Raw genomic sequence first — 12,467 nt, 5'->3', positions numbered from 1 at the left:
TTAAATTTTCTTCTTGTTGATCAGGTAACGAAAAAACTACCTGCAATACCTCTAGATCGAAATTCATTTCAGATTCCATCTAACATATATCTAGCAGATCCTGAATTTTATAAACGCGGAGAAATTCATGCCCTTTCAGGTGTCCGACAATTTTATAGAGTTTTATGTTCAGGTCAAATTGAGATTCAAGGTCAAGAGACGATTTTCCAGAAAACCAAGCTAGGTTGGGTAGTTTCTGATACAATTTATCCCAAGATATCTCAGCGTAGAGAAGTAGTTTCCCACCTTTCTCAGACAGAAGTCAATTCGACCTCAGATGAACCCTCAAAATTTTGGGAAATCGAGGAAGTCCCTTCTGTAAAACTCTTACCTAACGAAGAAAAATACTGTGAAGATCACTTTGAACTTCACACGACACGAAGCAAGACTGGTCGCTACATAGTATCTCTACACTTTAATGATAAGAAGAGTGAGATTGGCGATTCTTATCAAATGGCCTTGCGACGTTTCCAAGCTTTAGAAAATAAATTTGCGAAAAATCCTATGTTTACAGAAAAATATTCAGAGTTTATTCAGGAATATAAGAGGTTGTGTCACATGTTTGAAACCCAAGAAAACGTTCCCACGAACCACGGTTTCTTTTTACCTCATCACGCTGTTCTAAAAGATAATAGTTTAACGACAAAAATTAGAGTAGTTTTCGATGGCTCTGCGAAAAGTTCGAGCTGCATTTCGTTAAACGGCTCACTCATGGTCGGTTCAACTGTACAGGATGATCTTTTTACAATCTATACGCGTTTTCGATCATTTTCTTTTGCACTAACAGCTGACATCGAGAAGATGTACCGTCAGGTTGAGGTCACTCACGAAGGCTCAGCTTTTCAAAAAATTCTCTGGCGACAAAGTTCATTCGAACCTATAAAAACATATCAGTTAAAAACCGTAACTTACGGTACCGCTTCAGCACCCTTTCTTGCAACGCGAGTCTTATCCCAGTTGGCAAAAGATGAAGGTCACTCTTACCTTGTCGCGGCTCAAGTTCTCACTCGCGATTTCTACGTAGATGATCTGTTGACAGGCGCTGCTAGTTTCAAGGATGCATTAGATCTTCGCAATGAACTTGTCGAGCTCGTTGGAAAGGGTGGGTTAACTTTGCAGAAATAGGCCTCAAACTACCCACGCTTAACTTGCGATTTTAGAGAAGAATCAAAAACTGAAGTACTATCTCTCGATTCTTCAGACACTATAAAAACATTAGGACTTTGCTGGCATTCCAGAGAGGACACGATTCTTTATGTCGTAAAAGAGCTTGATAACACTGATAAAATAACAAAAAGAATCATCCTCTCTGAAATCGCTAAAATATTCGACCCTTTAGGATTATTGGGCCCCATTACCCTTTACGGTAGAATTTTCATGCAGATTTTTTGGAAAATGCAAACAGCATGGGATGACCCGCTACCTAAAGATATTCATTCAGAATAGCTTCAATTTAAAGACCAACTACCATCCCTGAATGAAATCAGATTTAATCGGTGCGTACTTGCTCGCGACACAATTAATGTTCAAATGCACGGGTTCTGTAACGCCAGCGAGAAGGGTTACGGAGCCTGCATTTACTTGCGGTCCACTGATAAGCAGGGCCAGCACCATTCATCTCTCGTTTGCTCGAAATCTCGAGTCGCCCCAGTACAGACAATAACATTACCGCGATTAGAATTATGCGCCGCTCTTCTGCTTTCACGTCTCTACGAGGCCACTGTTTGGACATTGCAGCATGTAAAGTTCAGTCAAACTATTTTCTGGTCAGATTCCACAGTGGCTCTGCATTGGATTAATACACCTCCACATACTTTAAAAACCTTCGTGTCAAATCGAGTAGCGAAAATCCAAGAAATTATACAAAACGTCGCTAATATCACGTGGAGGCACGTACCCACGAATGAAAATCCTGCCGATTTATGTTCTCGGGGGCAATTACCAGACAAATTTATGTCCGACATCGTATTTTGACAGCGCGGTCCTCACTGTCTTATCCAGGAGAAATGCAGTTGGCCTAACTTGGAATTAAAAAGGTGCGAAATCCTCGAACGTAAATCCAATTTGTCGCAGATTGCAATGGCAAGTACTTTATTAAACAAGTCTAACGACTCAGACAAATCTGACGAAGCTGAAACCGTTTTCAAACAATTTTCTTCCTTTGAAAAATTAAAGCAAGTACTCGCGTATTGTTTTCGATTTCGTCACAATGCACAAAAAAGCAATTCTGTAAAGTTAACCTGCGAACTTTCTGAAACAGAACTAAAATTATCAACAGAACGCATTATTGAACTCACGCAAGCAAATACCTTTGCGAAAGAAATTGATAGCTTAGCACATAAGGGAGCTGTCGATTCAAAGAGCAAAATTCTTAACCTCAATCCGTTTTTAGATCAGGGAATTTTGAAAGTAGGTGGAAGGCTCACCCATTCAGACTTAGCATATAATCAGAAACATCCCATTCTGCTTCCACGAAAACATCACGTGACTGATCTTATTATTCGCGACACTCACTTCATGTTAAAACATTCGGGAGTTCAAGCTACCCTGTACTCTGTAAGAGAACGATACTGGCCCATCGATGGGAGAAATGTAACGCGTCGATTAATTCATCAGTGCATTAAATGCTTTCGTTCAAAGCCTCGCGGTATTGATCATCAAATGGAAAACCTACCCTCGGATCGATTAGAATATTCTCGACCATTTCTGAATGTCGGAGTCGACTACTGCGGACCTTTCTACATAAAAGAAAGACGATATCGCAATATAAAAAAGGTTAAAACCTATGTAGCAGTTTTCGTGTGCCTTGCAACTAAAGCTGTGCATCTACAGCTAGTAAGCGATCTCTCTACGATTGCCTTTCTTGGCAGTCTGAAAAGATTCATTTCGCGACGAGGAAAGCCCGAAAAAATTAGATCCGATAATGGTACGAATTTCCAAGGTGCTAGCAGACAACTAAACGAACTCAAACAACTTTTCAACTGTACAAATCACAATGTAGCAGTGAAAGGTTACTTGAACAGTCAGGGAATAAAGTGGTCCCTTATTCCTCCTGAAACAGCGCATTTCGGCGGACTTTGGAAAGCAGCGGTTAAATCATTCAAGTATCATTTCTTACGCACAGTCGGGGATGCCGTTTTGACTTTTGAACAATTGCATACTTATGTAACTGAGACCGAATCTATCCTAAACTCCCGCCCCATCAGTCCAATGTCTTCTAATCCTAATGACTTGCGGCCCTTAACTCCAGGTTATTTCCTTATTGGTGGGCCATTAATAAGCTTCCCTCAGGAAGACCTTCGTGATGAAAAGCAGACTAGGCTTTTATCTTCGCAACGTACTCAGCAGATGAGACAGCACTTCTGGTGCCGCTGGCACAAGGAGTATTTGAACGAGCTCACCGTTCGTGGAAAATGGCACTCAGGTTCCGCCAACATTGCTATCGGAACGATAGTCCTCGTCAAGGAAGACAATGCACCACCAGTGCAGTTAACACTGGCTCGAGTCATCGATACCTACCCTGGACGCGTTGGTATTGTGCGAGTGGTCTCTGTAAAGACCGCTAAAGGAATCTACAAGAGAAGCGTGAAAAAATTGTGTCCACTTCCTCTGGACACTGTACACAACTAAACTGGCTTCTCGGTTATTGTCTCTTTATGATTATGTTTCACTACGCTTTTTCTACTCCATGTGAATATGGTTATATATTGGTATTTTACTTCTTATGATTTATGCTTATCTATTGATGTTTTTTCTCGTTTGAGTTGTATTTATCATTTACTACTTTTTACTCAATTTAGGTTACCTGACAATATTGAGCATGTGATATTTTTACTAATACTGATACTAATGCTACGTTTACCCAGCAGTTTTTTTTGTTGAACCAGATCCGTTCAAAGGGGCCGCATGTTTCGTTGTAAAATTAATATTTCTTTTTAGATTTAAGAAAACGTATCTTATTCCTTAAATTTTTCGAAAGTGAAAATAGAAAATTCGCAAGGCTTCACTCCTAAAACTTAAGTCTATTGACTGCATTTGTAAAATTTACAACTAATCCTTCCTGGTCTGCGAAACTGGTAAAAACTCACGTTCCAGCGATAAAATTTACAGCCTTGTTTGTATCAAACGATTTGGAGGTTCGAAGGCCAGGCCCATGCATCTGTACTAAGCAATTAGGGCCTTCATCCCTGCCAGAAAGCTATTAAGTTTAGGGAATCTATTTAAGAACAGTAAACCTCCCTCCAACTCTGTTGCCTGGGTTTTTCCCAAAATCTACGTCACAAAAAGGGAGTATCCGAATTTTCTATCACCGTCTGTAACAACCAATCAAAGCTTCCGTCTATCCCTACCATCTGGTTCATCCCTTCTTCGGTCATCGATTTTTTCCATCTTCGGGCTCTCGGGTCCTAGACGATCCTAGATTTTTGTTTGTTAAATATTCAATTTTTATCCTGTAAGGTGCGAACAAGTTCTCAATCCCTAGCAATTTTTAATTCGTGAACTATAGCTGTGCGATGACTGTTACCTTGTTAAATTCAAAGGTTAATTTCAGTTTCTTCTCAAAATATACGGTTTGAAATTTAATCGGAGTGTTAACCATTTATCCTTCACAGTCCCTAATAATAAACCGTCTAGAACTTACGATAAATATGATGTTTATTATTATTTTTAAAATTTTACTTGGGTGAACTTGATTATACATCGTAGCCACGGACTAAGTCAAGTGACTGATAAGATTGGAATGTTATGAGTTAATTTAATACTATGATTGAAACATCCTGTGGCGATGTTACATACATATATACATTCACATACATATTATATTTTTGCCTGCAAAATTTACATACATACATATATATATTTTTGACTATATTTTATATATTTATATATTATTATATATTTACATACATATTATATTTTTGACTGCGCCTCCGCCGTTTACCGTCGCCATATTGGAACTTGCGCTGCTATGTCCACACCGATTGCACAGCTAAGAGGATTGCTATTTCTGTAAGAACGATGTAACTTGATTAAAATATAAAAGAAGCATTGCTTACATCGATGTTCAGAAAGTAATCAGACTCATCAAGATATGCAATACATATGAGCACGATTTTAAAGGAATTGACTACTTTTCAATGAATTTGGGTGATTACAGTGAAGAGCATGGAGAAAGAATCCATCAACATATTAAATAGATGGAACGTCGCTACCAAGGGAGGTGGTATATAAACATGAATGGCAGACATTTGTTGGACTTTAAAGAGAGAACATACACCTTGAAAAAAGACATGTTTTTTTATAAATTTACCCATTTGACACATTTTTTAGGTTAAAGGCGATTCGTGACATCATAAGACCACAAAGACTCCGGATTCATACTCAGCGACTTTGAAAACATTGAATATAACCACTTTTCTTAGGCGGGAATCATGTTTCATCTGAAATCAGCGATTTTCCACCGTTCTTGAGGTTAGAAACAAAATGTGTTTCAGCGACCTCAAAAACATAGGGTAAACCTATTCTGGTTTCTGGGACTGAAAACTTTTTTTTTTGTTGAGCTGTGTAATCGTTCCCCGATTCGGTTTTGATTTTCATGAGACTTCAGCCATAAAACTTTCTACCAGGCCGCCTATTTAGGTTTTGATTATTTTTGTAATTATTAAAATGTTTCTGAATTAACATGCTTGTTAATTTTGATCTAACATCACATAACAACAGCCATTGTAGTTTGATGACTGTTAACTCGAATAAACCAACAACTATTTAACAAAACAATTAATTATTTATTAAACAACTACAACTGTAGGGGTAATAAAATTGACCGCTCACAGAAAATCGCCGATCCTCCAATGTACACCGAAATCGGTGTTCAATAGAGTTGCAACAAATTTGAGCCACACAGGTTCATTCGGAGAATCTAGGGGAAAAGCATCATTTAGACACTATTTTTTCTTATCCAGTGCAACGTGAAGTGTCGTCTACAAAATGTAAGTCACCTGTCAAGATCATTTTGTCGGTCGTTATTTAAGTGAAACAGATGTTGAAAAGCAGGCAAGTTATAATAATAATTACCTAACTTTTTATTTCCTCCCATTTATCAGCGGCTAAATAGTCTTGGAATAAAAATAGCACTTGGCGTGATATAATATCCAAATTTTAGATTAGTCAAAACCTCCTATATGACATTTAAACCACCAAAGCCGGGATGTACAAACTAAGTCGTGACCGTCTGCATCGAAATTGATGGCTGGTCGTTCGAACAAACTTCCACTAGATTTTCTGCGGAAGTTTAAAGGTACCTTAGATATCTAATCTGCACTGGCTAGTGTCGTAAATGAAAGATAAGGTAAATACAACTGTATAATAAAAACAGAAATTTGTTTTCCGCGATGAGTAGGGATGTAAATTTGCATGAAACTTTAGCCTGATGAAAAGTTTCATGAAACATTGGGAGCTTCGTAAAACATTGCACATTTGCTAACATCTTTGTAAAAGGTAATTTTTTCTATATAAATGTAGTGAAAAGATAGTTTTTATTTTTTAATTACCATTTAATGAAATTATAATAAAATAATAATAATGATGATCAATTACAAATATAGTATATTGCAGAAATAAAGTTTTGTTCCTTGCATTTGATCCCTTTTTCCCCCTCAGCTTTTAACAAAGTGAAATTAGCTGATGGTTAAAGTGAAAATACCTAATTGAGTCTTTGATATGCCAACTTTTTCCTGCCGGCTGATTTGATTTATTTTTCCGGTTTATGCTGTGGACCAATGATGCCAATGTTGGCACTCTGAGCTACTGCGCTTGCGTTAGGGCTGACCGCTCATTGACCGCACTTGGCGCGCGATTCAAAATTACATTAAAAAAACAATTCTTGTAACTTGAGTAAATAATTATTAAAATATCCACAAGGATATATACAAATTGTGTAACTTTGATTTAAGGCAAAAAAATACAACACATATATTATATTAATAACAGTTTATTTTCACTGAATACCAAAGACCAAATTATATTTCACGAAACATTTAATTTAAAAAGAAATTTCTTGGAAAAGTGATTGAAAATAATTATTTATAAGTTTTTAATATTTTGTATGTATTTTTCTGGGAATTCATATAATTATATAACCTATAAATACATAAATTATCACGACTGCATTGTAGTTATGCTTTCTTTTTTTTACTTCAAGCGTCGTTTTGTCACGTCTTAATCAAAAAGAACAATCTGAAATTTTGTTTTAAAATTATTCAAACATTATCACTATTATATTCTGTAATTAGCTTCTATATATTAAGCTACTGAAATATCATATGGTATTTAAAAAAATGTATCTATTAACAAATATTTTGAGAAATATTAGTCTTTCAAATTCAATGAAAATAAACTGTTATTCGTCAAATATATGTGTTGTTATAATTTTTTTCTTATCTTAAATTAAAAGTTAAACAATTTGTATACATTTTTGTATTTATTTTAATAATTATTTATTCAAATTACAAGAATTGTTTTTTAATATAATTATGAATCGCCCTTCAAAGGGTAGACAAGCAGCGTTCAGCCCTAACGCACGCATGAATGCAAATTATTATTATTTTATTATTGCATTAAATAGTCCCTGAAAACGAAAAACTATTTTTCAATTGGACTTATACAGAAAAATTACTTTCTACGAAGATATTAGAAAAATAGAGCAAAAATTAACCGATTCCCATGCATTTGGTCGATTGTTATCCCCTCAGTATTCAAAGAAGTGAAGTGAGGTAGTGATTGGAGTGAAAATGCCTTATTGTATATACAGACGGTCATGACTTTTTCTATACATCCCGGCTTTAGTTTAAATGTCGACGGGTATGACTAACCTAACTTTTCGAAGTTGCATTAGGAAGTTATAATTTGATTCTAAGTAACTGGTACGCCTTATTAAATGAAAGAAATTTGAAAATTAGGTAAATATTATTTCAATTGGTTTCCTCATTAACAATTATTTAGGCTAATATCGCAAAGCGAATAGTTGCTTTGACAGGTATTCAGGTCGCTGACAGTGCGGTTCAGAACTCCACAACTCCGCATGAGTCAAAATTCAGTCTCCAAATGATACTTTCCCCTAGATGCCCACATGAGCACCTACGTTCAGAGGAATATATTTGAGATTTGAAAACTCTCTCAAATGATCACTGGGAGCACAATGAAATTTGAGCTGCAACAAATTTAACACCAGCGTTTTTCTGTGCTTGCTGTTCAAATATCACGTAGACACTTTTACCTGAATCTGAGAAAATATTTTGAGAGTGGAAAGATCTTAAGCTCCAAAACTCAGAAAAACAAATTTACCTTAAGTGAAATACATAAAACCAGAAATGAAAAGTTGAGATCCGTGTTGTGTGCTGCTGCTGGACCTGCAAATCACTTTCTTGCTTATTGTGTCGTTCTTCACTGCTGGCATTAACTTTGCACTGACTCTCTGGATCCGTGCTGGTAGATGGTATCTGCCCTGATTCTGTGTTTGAATCTTCACTGAGGATGTAGAACGGCTTTAGACGATCAATAGATACAGTGATATCTCGTTCACGCACGCGTGCTGTAAATGTCTTTGTAGATCGTTTGATTATTCGAAACGGTCCTAAATAGGGCTGCTGCAATGCCTTTTTGGAAATGCCGAGACGCACAAGTACGTGTGAATACGTTTTAAAATTTTTAAAAACAAAAGATTGTCTTGTGCCATGGCGCGTGCCACTTGTAGGGCGAAGTGAGGCAAAATGCTTTCTTAGTTCTTTAACGTAATCTGAAGTGTTGTTCGTCCCTTCACTTTGCGAAAGAAATTCCCCAGGTAGTCGAAGAGGTTCACCATAAACCAACTCTGCTAATGTAGTTGTTAGATCTTCTTTCCGTGCGGATCTGATTCCCAAAAGAACGATTGGTAAAACGTCAACCCATTTCTCTGTCTCGTGGTACATGATGGCAGCCTTGAACTGATGGTGTAATCGTTCCACGAGTCCGTTCGCTGCAAGGTGATACGCAGTTGTCCGGAAATGCTCTGTTCCAGTGAGGTTGTTGAGTTCCTTAAAAAGTTTTGACTCGAATTGTTTTCCTTGATCCGTTGTTACTCGAAGTGGTACTCCGAATCCTGCGATCTATCCAGTGAAAAAGCATTTTGCGATAGTTTTCGCTTCGACGTTTTCCACCGGAAAAACTTCAGGCCAACGGGTGTACCGGTCAATGCACGTTAAACAGTAGTTGTATCCTTGAGAATGAGGTAAGCGGCCCACTATATCAATATGCACGTGCTCGAATCTGGTAGACGGTAAAAAAAAATTTCTAATCGGTGATGTGACATGCCTTGTTACCTTTGAAGGCTGGCACTGTGGGCAACATTTTGCCCAATTTCGACAATCCTTTTGCATCGACGGCCAAATGAATTTTTGTGCGATGAGTTTCGCGGTCGCTTGAATCCCAGTGTGTGCTAGATTATGTACGGAGTTGAATGCGACTCGTCTGAAAGGTGTCCTTAAAAAAGGTCTTGCCGACTTAGTGGATGCGTCGCAGTAAACAATTGCGTTCTATCCTGGAATTGGAACTTCCTTTAACGGCAGAGAAGTATTTCCTAGTAAGATTATGGTGAGTTCCTGATCATCAACTTGCGATTTTGCAAGAGGATCATAGTCGACAGTTGGCGAGAGCTCTTCGACCCTTGACAGTGCGTCAGCGACTACGTTCTTTATTCCTGAAATAAATTGAATGTCGGTTGTGAACTGACTAACGTAGTCCAAGTATCGAAACTTACGAGGTGAGCATTTCTCTGATTTCTGCTTGAAAGCGAACGTCAGAGGTTTGTGATCAGTAAAAATAGTGAATTCTCTGCCATCCACCATGTGTCTGAATTGCTTCACTGCGAGGTAGACTGCTAATAGTTCCCGATCGTAGGCCCCGTATTTTTGTTGCGCCGGACTCAACTTTTTTGAAAAAAAAAACGGCAGCGGTTGTTAATCTATACCAACAAGCTGCTGAAGTACCGTTCCCACGGCATGATCAGAGACGTTGCTGACTATAGCCAGAGTTGCTTGTGGGTCCGGATGCGCTAGCATGACTGCGTCTACCAAGACCTTTTTGCATGTCTCGAAAGCTTCTATGCCCTGCTTAGTCCACATCACGGGTGTTGAACCTTTTACGTTCCCCTTTAGCAATTCAATTAATGCTGCTTGGAACTTGGCTGGTTTTGGAATGAAACCCCTATAGAAATTCATGGCACCAAAAAATCGACGGAGTTGCTTGACGGTCTGAGGTTGTGGGAAATTTTTCAAGGCTTCAATTTTATCCGGCAGCGGTTCGATTCCTTCTCTGGAAACTCTATGACCCAGGAAATCGACCGCTGTCGCGTTGAAAATGGATTTCGCGGCATTGATTAACAGACCGTACTCGTTAAACGTTTGAAACAGTATCTGAAGATTCTGACGATGTTCCTCTTCTAATGTCGACGCAACGAGTACATCGTCGATATATACGAAAGAAAAATCTAATCCGTGCACTACTTCGTCCATAAAACGTTGGAAAGTTTGACCTGCGTTCCGAAGCCCGAAAGGTGTGTACGGAAACTCAAATAACCCAAAGGGCGTTATCACAGCTGTTTTGTCGACATCCTCAGGGGCAACTGGTACTTGATTATAAGCTCGCAATAAATCGATCGTCGAAAAAAATTTCTTTCCGTGTAAATTGTGTGCGAAATCTTCAAGGTAGGGTACAGGATACCGGTCTGGTATAGTTCTATCGTTTAATGCGCGATAGTCCCCGCAAACTCGTCATTCATCTCTCTTCTTTGGAACCAAGTGCAAGGGAGACTTTTTTTGTGTTTTTTTTTTCATAAAAAATTTTTTGATATTGCTAATAACGTGCGTGTATATTTCGACGTTATGTGTGTTACAATTCACCCAAACGTTACTTCCAAACTACACAATATTTTTGGCCGAAAACTTTGGACTTATAAATAAACATAGCAACTAATCTCCCGGAACTAACCCTTTTTGCAGGCAATCAAAAAAGATTATTTCATAAATAATTTCCAGATTATCGGAAAGGCAGAGGTGAAAAACGACGTAACCTCAAAATAATGCATATGCATAGAATTTTTATTTAGCACAATAAATTTTTTTTGTTATTATCCCTCAAAAAAGAGTCCGGGGACGTCCGTAATGATATTTTATAGCATCTCCGAATTCAGCTTTTAAAATTTTTCATTTTTGTGAAAAAAAGCCGGGGAAACTGTAAGTATCACATGCCCTTAATTCTCATGAAAGTCAGAAAAAATTTAAGAAAAAATTATTGTCTCACAAATCTAATGCAATACTATTTACCACAACATATTTTGTAGCCTGCATCCATTTTGCTATTTGAGGATACGAGTAGAACGCATTTTTATTAATAAATGTTATGACGAATTATTTATAATTTTTTTCTTTATGCCACGACCGCTACGAGGTTTGCGATTATACGCTCATGGAATGTAGAAATTGTAATTTTATATTTTGCAAAAAAGAACAAGGTTAAAGTTATCAAATTCCTAAACATTAAATTACATAAATATGCATTTTATGATATGCATTAAATAAACGCGTTATTCCGGCAACGGCCATACAACGCTGAAAACACCAGTTCTCCTCTGATCACTGCATCTAACCAGCGTTGGACGCGGTTAGTATTTGAATGGGTGACCGCTTGGGAATACCGTGTGCTGTTGTTGTTACCCAAGTACAAAGTCACATACGGCCCAACATTGGCCCATAGTCAGCAAAATATTGCCGAAGCTCGGCTGCCATTATCGCGCCAATGATGGAATGATAGCTATGGCCTGCACTTGGCAGCCAAGGTTTGGGTGCTGCCATTGTCCGCCCAACACTGGGTACCAATATTGGACCAAACTTGGCTGCCATCGTCGTGCCATTGCCGAATTGATAACTATGGCCTTGACATGGCAGCCAGGGCTTGGCTGCTATCGTCGGGCTAACACTGGCTACGGTCTAAGGATATGACAAAAAAGATATTTAAAAATAAATATTAATTGATTGCGAGTACTTTGAATATAAATATTAATGGTCCTGTTTAGACTGAATACGCATATTACAATTTGAACATTATATTTCAAATAAAATTTCTAACGCTACGGGGTATCGAACCTACATCTATATACCTAAATCTATCGCCTAGCAGCCGGGCGTGCTAACCACTCCGCTAAACTGACAAGTTGAAACTCTGTCAAAAAGCCATCATCATAAGCTGCAGTTCAGAAAAGTTAAAGAACCAAATTTTAAGTTCTCTTTTTCTAATTATTTATTATTATGTGACGTTGTGTGAATGTAAAATACACGAAATGTTAACAGGAATATCAATACACTAATTTTTAAATAAATAATTTAAATCGACTACAA

The 12,467-nt window shown here is 37.7% G+C and overlaps 2 protein-coding genes and 1 pseudogene across 2 annotated transcripts in view; all 3 read left to right on the top strand.

Annotated features, from left to right (window-relative positions):
• The window catches only part of LOC117180750, a 3,762-nt gene extending 1,749 nt beyond the window's left edge, over positions 1 to 2,013 (top strand). The window contains exons 5-8 of the mRNA XM_033373244.1: positions 25 to 469; positions 554 to 1,141; positions 1,241 to 1,405; positions 1,499 to 2,013. Coding sequence (XP_033229135.1) covers positions 25 to 469; positions 554 to 1,141; positions 1,241 to 1,405; positions 1,499 to 2,013 — 1,713 coding nt within the window. The remainder of the gene's footprint in view (positions 1 to 24; positions 470 to 553; positions 1,142 to 1,240; positions 1,406 to 1,498) is intronic.
• Positions 2,014 to 2,118: 105 nt separating this feature from the next.
• On the top strand, positions 2,119 to 3,669 carry LOC117180739. Its single transcript, XM_033373233.1, has one exon. It carries the CDS (start codon positions 2,119 to 2,121, stop codon positions 3,667 to 3,669), a length of 1,551 nt encoding a protein of 516 aa, XP_033229124.1.
• Positions 3,670 to 11,663: 7,994 nt separating this feature from the next.
• LOC117181939 lies at positions 11,664 to 11,782 on the top strand (annotated as a pseudogene).
• The last annotated feature ends 685 nt before the right edge of the window (positions 11,783 to 12,467 follow it).

Source organism: Belonocnema kinseyi, chromosome 1 (genome assembly GCF_010883055.1).
Source record: "Belonocnema kinseyi isolate 2016_QV_RU_SX_M_011 chromosome 1, B_treatae_v1, whole genome shotgun sequence".
Lineage (NCBI taxonomy): Eukaryota > Metazoa > Arthropoda > Insecta > Hymenoptera > Cynipidae > Belonocnema > Belonocnema kinseyi.
The sequence above is the reverse complement of the archived record's forward strand: the minus strand, read 5'-3'. Positions and strand labels throughout refer to the sequence as shown.